Source organism: Mytilus californianus, unplaced genomic scaffold (genome assembly GCF_021869535.1).
Source record: "Mytilus californianus isolate M0D057914Y unplaced genomic scaffold, xbMytCali1.0.p SCAF_2, whole genome shotgun sequence".
Classification (NCBI taxonomy): Eukaryota; Metazoa; Mollusca; class Bivalvia; order Mytilida; family Mytilidae; genus Mytilus; species Mytilus californianus.
The window spans coordinates 5,403,412-5,413,829 of NW_026262668.1; the positions used below are offsets into that span (position 1 = coordinate 5,403,412).

Sequence of the window (10,418 nt, forward strand, 5' to 3'; positions counted from 1 at the left end):
ACCATTCGTTGATATAGTCGAGCATTTGGTTTTGTCCGGTTTTGTAGATTTCTCCTTTTTTTATTTATCATGAAGTTCGGTATTTTCTTAAACCATTTTAAATAAACCAAGTTTTTAAAACTAACATAAATCAGTACAAATCCAATGAATTAAATGTAAAGACGTCATAAACAGTTTGAGATAAACATGGCCAATGGTCAATTCCGAAATATAAGTATCGATAAGATGAATGACCGTAAGTGGTCATAACTGTATAGGAATACGTATTTAGTTAATTTTTAATCTATTTTATAACAAAATCAATGTTAGAACCGATAAAAACGATATTCAAATTACATTTATTACCGCTATCAAAGATTTGTATAGTAATCCTTGCCGCTATCCCTCAAAATTTGAATAGCATACGAAAGAAAAAAGGAAATCCACATTGTCATCATGTCATGTTAATCCTGGAAAGGTTTATTGCAATGCAGTCAATGGATGAATCTGATGTTCAGTAGTTGTCGTTTGTTGATGTGGTTCATAAGTGTTTCTCGTTTCTCGTTTTTTAAATAGATTAGACCGTTGGTTTTCCCGTTTGAATGGTTTTACACTAGTATATTTTGGGGCCCTTTATAGCTTGCTGTTCGGTGTGAGCCAAGGCTCCGTGTTGAAGACCGTACTTTGACCTATAATGGTTTACTTTTATAAATTTTGACTTGGATGGAGAGTTGTCTCATTGGCACTCATACCACATCTTCTTATATCTATATAAAGTGCAGTTGTAGATACAAGTTGTCCATTTCTGTAGACATGATTTATGTTTTGCTATAGAAAATATAATTTGATTAGAATTAAACGGGAGGGTATGCACAGTACACAAACGAAGTTTCCAAAAAAATTGTGTCAAATACATGTAAGACAATCTAGACATCGTGAGAAAAACCATAGTATTTCGAACTATTCAACATTTTATGAACAGTAAATTTACAAAAAAAAACAAATGAACATATCAATGATGTCTCATGTAGGTTTGACTACTTGTAAAAGATAACCTCCATTTTTATTTATTCAATATCCTGATTTCGAACAATAAGTCAAATAATACAAGAATTATGACTTATCTAAGAACCGTACAACTATTGTCAACGTGTATAACACATAAAAAGATAAGACCCAGATATTGCAGGTGAATGTGACGGACATGTTGCTTGTACAGAACATATTGGTTATACTGGTTTCTGTTAGCTGTCTAATAAGTGCAGAACCGCAAAACTACAATGAAGTATACCAAAAACTACAGCAGCATCTGGAATCTATGAAATTGGAAAATGGTAAGCTATCTTAGGATCCAAAACTAGCGTCCTAGACGGTTATCTATACCTTTGTTAGAGCGTCGAATTATTTTAAAGAACTTTTATATGAAATGTTATCATTATTTTATTTTTATATTGAAGATAAAGGTGAAGAAAACTTAATATATTATCTATAAGAATTCACCTAAAATAGATTTTTGATGTTCTGACGGATCAGTGAAGAAGTTTTATAAAAGTATAATGATATACATTCAAACCAAGCTTCAGTGAAATCAACCGAGGTTTTAAGGAAAATCATATCTAATACCGTAATTTTATACATTCTAGAGGCAAGATTTATGAAAACAGATACTATAATCGCAAATATGGAGGAAAGAATATCGCAGCAAAATGAAATCATCCGCAAACAACAAAAACTCATAGAACGCCTACAAAGAAACCAAGAACTCCAAAAGCATACACGTCAAGGTAACTTTGAAACTTTTTCAACATAAACGCTCCACGGCATGAAACTTTGCTCAGTGCTCGGAGCACAAAAATCGTGCTCGAAACATTTAATCCAATAGTTTGATTGGTTGGTTTGGAGTACTGAGTACACATAGCGAACTCGAATGGTTTATGACCTAACAGACTGTAACTTTATAAACATAAGCTTAAAATTTGAACTTTATAAACATAAACATCAAGGGGTGAACTTTATAAACATAAACGTCAAGTGGGGAACTTTATAAAAATTAACGTCAAGGTGAGAACTTTGTCAACATAACCGTCAAGGGGTGTACTTTATAAACATAAACGTCAAGGGGTGAACTTTATAAACATAAACGTCAAGGGGTGAACTTTATAAACATAAACGTCAAGGCGGGATCTTTATAAACATAAACGTCAACGTGAGAACTTTATAAACATAAACGTCAAGGGGTGAACTTTATAAACATAAACGTCAACGTGAGAACTTTATAAACATAAACGTCAAGGGGTGAACTTTATCAACATAACCGTTATGGGGTGAACTTTATAAACATACACATCAAGGGGTGAACTTTATAAACAAAAACTTCAAGGGGTGAACTTTATAAACATAAACGTCAAGGGGTGAACTTTATCAACATAAACGTCAAGGGGTGAATTTTATCAACATAAACGTCAGGGTGACAACTTTATCAACATCAACGTCAAGGGGTGAACTTTATCAACATAAACGTCAGGGTGAGAACTTTATCAACATAAACGTCAAGGGGTAAACTGTATAAACATAAACATCAAGGGGTGAACTTTATAAACATGAACCTCAATGGGTGATCTGTATAAACATAACCGTTATGGAGTGAACTTTGTGAACATAAACGTCAACGGGTGAACTTTATATACATACACGTTAAGGTGGGAACTTTATCAACATAAACGTCAAGAGGTGAACTGTATAAACATAAACGTCAAGCTGAGAACTTTATAAACGCCAACGTTAAGGTGAGAACTTTATAAACATAAACGTCACGGGGTGAACTGTATAAACATAAACGTCAAGAGGGAAACTTTATAAACATATACGTCAAGGTGCGAACTTTATCAACATATACGTCAAAGTGAGAACTTCATAAACATATATGTCAAGGTGAGAACTTTATAAACATATATGTCAATGTGACTACTTTATAAACATATATGTCAAGGTGAGAATTAAATATAAACGTCAACAGTTGAACTTTATAAACATAAACGTCAAGGTGAGAACTTTATAAACATATACGTCAAGGGATGAACTTTACGAACATAAACGTCAAGGTGTGAACTGTATAAACATATACGTCAAGGGGTGAACTTCAAAAACATATAGGTCAAGGTGAGAACTTTATTAACATATACGTCAAGGGGTGAACTTTATAAACATAAACGTCAAGAGGCGAACTTTATAAACATATATAAACGTCAAGGAGTGAACTGTTGACGTATATTTTTATAAAGTTCCCCCCTTGACATTCGTGTTTATAAAGTTCTCACCTTGTCAAGGTGACCACCTTATAATCATATACGTCAAGGTGAGAACTTCACAAACATATACGTCATAGGGTGAACTTTATAAATATACACGTCAAGGTGAGAACTTTATAAACATGTACGTCAAAGGGTGAACTTTATAAACATAAACGCAAAGGGGTAAACTGTATAAACATATACGTCAAGTGACGAACTTCATAAAAATATAAGTCAAGGAGGGAACTTTATAAACATAAACGCCAAGGGGTGAACTGTCGACTTATATGTTTATAAAGTTCATACCTTGACGTATATGGTTATAAAGTTCTCACCTTGACATACGTGTTTATAAAGTTCTCACCTTGACGTTTATGTTTATAGACATATATTTCAAGGTGACAACTTTTATCATATACGTCAGGGTGAGAACTTCATAAACATATAAGTCAAGGGTTGAACTTTATAAACACGTATGTCAAGGTGAGAACTTTATAACCATATACGTCAAGGTATGAACTTTATAAACATATAAGTCGACAGTTCACCCCTTGGCGTTTATGTTTATAAAGTTCACCCCTTGACGTATATGTTTATAAAGTTCTAACCTAGACTTATATGTTTATGAAGTTCGTCCCTTGACGTATATGTTTATACAGTTTACCCCTTGGCATTTATGTCAATGTGACCACTTTATAAACACAAATGTCAAGATGAGAACTTTACCAACATAAACGTCAAGGGGTGAACTTTATAAACATAAACGTCTAGGTGAGAACTTTATCAACATAAACGTCAAGGTGTGAACTGTATAAACATATACGTCAAGGGGTGAATTTCATAAACATATAAGACTAGGTGAGAACTTTATAAACATATACGTCAGGGTGAGATCTTTATAAACATAAACGTCAAGGGGTGAACTGTATAAACATATACGTCAAGGAGTGAACTGTATGAACATATACGCCAAGGGACGAACTTCATAAACATATAGGTCAAGGTGAGAACTTTATTAACATATACGTCAGGGTGAGAACTTTATCAACATAAACGTCAAGGGGTAAACTGTAAAAACATTAACATCAAGGGGTGAACTTTATAAACATGAACCTCAAGGGGTGATCTGTATAAACATAACCGTTATGGAGTGAACTTTGTGAACATAAACGTCAACGGGTGAACTTTATATACATAAACGTTAAGGTTGGAACCTATCAACATAAACGTCAAGTGGTGAACTGTATAAACATAAACGTCAAGCTGAGAACTTTATAAACGCCAACGTTAAGGTGAGAACTTTATAAACATAAACGTCACGGGGTGAACTGTATAAACATAAACGTCAAGAGGGAAACTTTATAAACATATACGTCAAGGTGCGAACTTTATAAACATAAGCGTCAAGGGATAAACTTTATAATCATAAACGTCAGGGGGTGAACTGTATAAAAAATAAACGCCAAGGGGTGAACTGTATAAACATAAACATCAAGGGGTGAACTTTATCAACATATACGTCAAAGTGAGAACTTCATAAACATATATGTCAAGGTGAGAACTTTATAAACATATATGTCAATGTGACTACTTTATAAACATATATGTCAAGGTGAGAATTAAATATAAACGTCAACAGTTGAACTTTATAAACATAAACGTCAAGGTGAGAACTTTATAAACATATACGTCAAGGGATGAACTTTACGAACATAAACGTCAAGGTGTGAACTGTATAAACATATACGTCAAGGGGTGAACTTCAAAAACATATAGGTCAAGGTGAGAACTTTATTAACATATACGTCAAGGGGTGAACTTTATAAACACGTATGTCAAGGTGAGAACTTTATAACCATATACGTCAAGGTATGAACTTTATAAACATATAAGTGGACAGTTCACCCCTTGGCGTTTATGTTTATAAAGTTCACCCCTTGACGTATATGTTTATAAAGTTCTAACCTAGACTTATATGTTTATGAAGTTCGTCCCTTGACGTATATGTTTATACAGTTTACCCCTTGGCGTTTATGTCAGTGTGACTACTTTATAAACACAAATGTCAAGGTGAGAACTTTACCAACATAAACGTCAAGGGGTGAACTTTATAAACATAAACGTCTAGGTGAGAACTTTATAAACATAAACGTCAAGGTGTGAACTGTATAAACATATACGTCAAGGGGTGAACTTCATAAAAATATAAGACTAGGTGAGAACTTTATAAACATATACGTCAGGGTGAAAACTTTATAAACATAAACGTCAAGGGGTGAACTGTATAAACATATACGTCAAGGGGTGAACTGTATGAACATATACGTCAAGGGACGAACTTCATAAACATAAACACCAAGGGGTGAACTGTCGACGTATATGTTTATAAAGTTCTCACCTTGACGTATACGTTTATAAAGTTCTCACCTTGACATACGTGTTTATAAAGTTCTCACCTTGACGTTTATGTTTATAAACATATATGTCAAGGTGACAACTTTATAATCATATACGTCAAGGTGGGAAGTCAATAAACATGAATGTCAAACTAACTTTAGAAAATTATAAACATACACGTGACCCGACTTCAGGTAGGAACTCTATAAACATAAACGAAAAGGTCACTTCGGAATTTTATGACCATTAACTTTAAGATAACTTCGGAACTCTATAGTATAACAGTCCAGGTAAGAAAGAAATGTTCAGACATGTTTAAACCAATAAAACGATATCATATACTAAGTATTTCACACCACATAAAATTCTTCTTCAGTCACTACAGCAACGAGACATTTTTCATTCGTCTTTTGGAAATTGACACGAAAACATTTAATCATGCTTCCAAAATACATTTTTTTATATCTGCAGATAAGATTGAAACTTATTTAAAACTTTAACCCTTACACCAGCACCAGAATAAGCAGTTGAAAATATTCGTTTTCAAGATAAGAGACATTTTTGTTTATTATTATTTTTTTGAGGAACTAAAATCTGGAACTTGTGAGATAAACTACCTTTTACAATTTTAGATACTAAGACCACTATTTCCTGTTCATATGTCAAAACGCAAAACAGGGCTACTAATAAGGCCTATCATTTTTTTTTAAATTACACGCGGAGTGATAACATTAACCTAAAAAAAGCTAATTGTTTTTATTTCCTAATCTATTTGCGGGACGACAGCTATTCAATCAATAACCTTAATGTCAACATAAGTGAAGCAGTGCCTTTACTTCTATATCAACCATTGTTTAAAAATGTGATACCGGGATATATATACATGCTCTGCATTATCCATATATATATCCTTTTGATTAAATAATTTGTAGGGTTACTGTCTCATTGATGTATATTTCTAATACTTCTTTATTTATATTTGAAAATATTAAGAGAAATCTACTCTTCACATCTGACAGCATATCGATAAATAGCAAGAACAGCCTTTTAAAAATACATGTTTGCACTTCTTTTTAATGACAAAACATCTTTAGTTTCAGTCCAGAAGAAAGTTGCTTTTACCTACAGGACATCAGGTGACCAAAGTAGCTTAGGATCAGACCAAACTATCAAATTTGACCGACGAATGACCGACGTATCCAACAGTTACAGTGCATCAACTGGAATTTTCACCGCACCAGTTGGCGGCTACTACGCGTTCGTATTGGATACAAGGACACTTCCAGGGAGAATCTGCTGGATAGATGCCGTCAAAAACGGATATCCAATAGCAACCAACTACATGGAAGCACCTAGTGGTCAAGAAGACAGTGAGACATCATTTGCTGTCGTTCGTTTAGACACAGGAGACCAAGTATGGGTTCGCAACAAGGTCTATCATGGACATTCTTGTGGAATTGATGACTTGGCAAACTTTTCCGGATTTTTGCTGTATCAAGATTTATAAAATAACAGAAACGTAACGTTTTTCTTTTCTTATATATGTCATGAATGAATCGTATTCCTAATTCATCGTAGGATTTGAAGAAAATGAACATATGGTTTTATAAATAGTAAAGGAGTTATAATACCAGTACATATATCAGGATTGAATACCTTATGGTAGTTTCATCAGATTAATAAACAGACCCCCCCCCCCCCCCAAAAAAAAAAAAAGAAAAAGGAAAAGGAACAAACGATTATCATAGTAAAAAAATGTTCAATAATCTGTCTGAATTTTAAAAGCTGAAAGAAAATTTTTTAAAATATTATTCGTTTATCTATATATAGTAATCATGGCAAATACGAAACGAACAATAATCTTCTCAATATACTTATTTATCTACACTTCGTTCAACCTAAGGCAGCTTTGAAAGAAGTTATGTCACCCTACTTGGATCATTATGGATTTGTTTATTTAAAGTAATAGTACAACATAGAAGAATCAGATGCTGTTGAGCACAAGATCCCTCGTGAGACATATAATAAATTACCAAGAAAAACAAATACAAAATTACTAGGAGTAGTATGAAACATGTAAAATTATAGAAACTCTCAAAATCCTGAATCGCTCATCTGGACTTAGCTCCCTGCAGTTACCGTGTGCCTTCACAAGCATAAGAAACAATGTTTTAGCTGTCGTGGGCATCGACAATATAGTTCTCAAGGAAGATCCTATATTTAGGATTTTTGTTTGCAATCAGATCATCAGAGTAAACGAATGTATCTATTTATTTTTTGGTACATTTTTGGGGTTTGGTTGGGGTCATAACTTCTCAGGAGAACACACATATATCTATTATATCTGTATGTTTTAAAGCAATCACTTCAGACATTTGTTTTTTAGATATGCACAATTTTTATTTTTTAGCTCACCTGACTCAAAGGGCCATGGGAGCTTTTCTCATCACTTGGCATCCGTCGTCGTCGTTAACTTTTACAAAAAAAATCTTCTCATCTGAAACTACTAAATCACAATCATCATTAGTCTTAAAAATGTGTCCGATGACCCAACCTGCCAACCAGCATGGTCGACATGGCTAAAAATAGAACATTGGAGTAAAATGCAGATCTCGTCTATCATTTTGAAAACCGCTATAAATAGAGAAAATATGATAGAGCAAAAATGTTTAGAATGATAAGATCTACCGATTGTCTATTTACATCAAAACTGTTAGCGATAAGACTAATTCTTATAAGAGTTGTTGTCTTCAAATGACAAATGTTACCTTTTCGACAAAGGAGACATTTTGTTTAAGTAGTTTGTTTTCTTCTTCTGGTTCTTTTTCTCATAAAACTGGGACATTTTTTTCTTTCATCTTTTTGACATTTTCTTATGATATACGACATGAAGGCGAACAATCACAAGATGATGTGCTGAATATAATCATGACCTTCATATGAACTTGATGTCAAGGTGAAAACATCGTTTCTGGTGACATTTTCGTGTCCGTGCTTTTTTTATCCTCTGATATAGGTTTTTGACATTTGCCACATGAGTGTTACGCTGTCCATTTGCTTGTTTCTAAAGGCAGTACATTTTCAATGTACTGCAGGCCATGTGTATAGATATAAGAAGATGGTATGAGTGCCAATGAGACAACTCTCCATCGAAGTCACAATTTGTAAAAGTAAACCATTATAGGTAGAAGTACGGCCTTCAACACGGAGCATTGGCTCACACCGAACAGCAAGCTATAAAGGGCCCCAAAAATGACTAGTGTAAAACCATTCAAACAGGAAAACCAACGGTCTAATCTATATACAAAAAAAAACGAGAAACAAGAAACACTTATGAACCACATCAACAAACGGCAACCACTGAACATCAGGTTACTGACTTAGGACAGGTGCAAGCAGGTATAATGCTTCACCCCAAATAATATAGATCGTTAAATATCTAAAAAAAAAAAAAGAAGTTCAGATCCCCTTACTAAGACTTTTTCCGTTCACAATACGTTTTTTCCCAGGGTTCAGTCACCGCCCATCTATCATGAATCGTTTTATATCTTGAGCTTGGTCATATTTCCCTCCCTAAAAGATATATATATTCTTCGTTGCATCGATAAGACCATTTTATTTCATCATATACAAGACTTGTACAATACAGCATAATTTTGTTCTATGTGGTTATGCTCCGTCACTAATACGGTCGACTGATGAATATATCAGATGTACACTGTTCCAGTCCCTACCCCCTTAACTATACACATTCTTATCTGCTTTGATAAGACCTTTCCAGCGCAGGTTTATTCTCATCCTCCTATATATAAAGTTGGTATACATACCGGAAACAGTTTAGATACGCAGTCGCTTGTGATATATATATTTATTGACCATTACAATACCTTTCCAGTACTAGTATGTGTTGGATGTGTCGTTCTTTTACTTGAACGACTTCTTTATATATATGCTATTTATATAACATTCCATAAAATATAGTTCCATCTAGTTTTATCATGCATAATATTAAATGGAGATAGATCTAGAGTTTAAAATGCTTTTTGTTGTTAAACGAAACAAAATGGACAGACACACGTACAACGTACTATCAAGATGGTGGTTTTTAACGACCTTGACTACCCATGAGAATCATGCACGGTCGGTCACATAACGAACACATTAAGTCTTATCACATTTTATAGTCTGCATACATCATGTGATCCGATGGTTGGCAAATGCTCTATGGAAGAAGTTGTTTCTAGAAAATCGGAAAGCAACAGTTAAAGTATCATGTATCCTCATTTCGTGTCTCTTGCTTCTTCGTCAAAAATGCCACCGTCAATTGAATCGAAAAGCAATCGCTCTGAATATATACCGATTGTAAGTTTAACTAATTTATAATTGAGCATTCCTATACTGTCTGAAAACAAATGGATACAAAATAAACATAATTATCGCTATTTTACGAAATTTTCCATTGATCTTACTGACTGATAATTTCCTTTATACTGCAACTAGTTGTGTTTATTTCCAAAATATAGTAACACAGCTATATTTTGTGCAATGTCAATTTCATCATGGATTACTTTTTCCACAATCAGGGGTTCATTAAGGGATGAAAATAAGTTTGAAATTTGTGTTACAATTTAAATAGCTATCAATGTATTAGTTTAAGTTGCAGCATAAAAACAATATTAGGTCAATGTCATAAAAATTTAACTTTTTTGTATTCGGCGGCACAAAACTGGGGAAGGGCTCGGTCAAACCTCG

At 33.6% G+C, this 10,418-nt stretch overlaps 1 protein-coding gene across 1 annotated transcript; it reads left to right on the forward strand.

Moving 5' to 3' along the window:
* The first annotated feature begins 1,183 nt into the window (after positions 1–1,183).
* On the forward strand, positions 1,184–7,189 carry LOC127728757 (collagen alpha-1(VIII) chain-like). Its single transcript, XM_052236385.1, has 3 exons — positions 1,184–1,313; positions 1,623–1,763; positions 6,761–7,189. The coding sequence occupies exons 1-3, from the start codon at positions 1,184–1,186 to the stop codon at positions 7,171–7,173; spliced, it is 684 nt and encodes a 227-aa protein (XP_052092345.1). The 3' UTR covers positions 7,174–7,189.
* Positions 7,190–10,418: the final 3,229 nt, after the last annotated feature.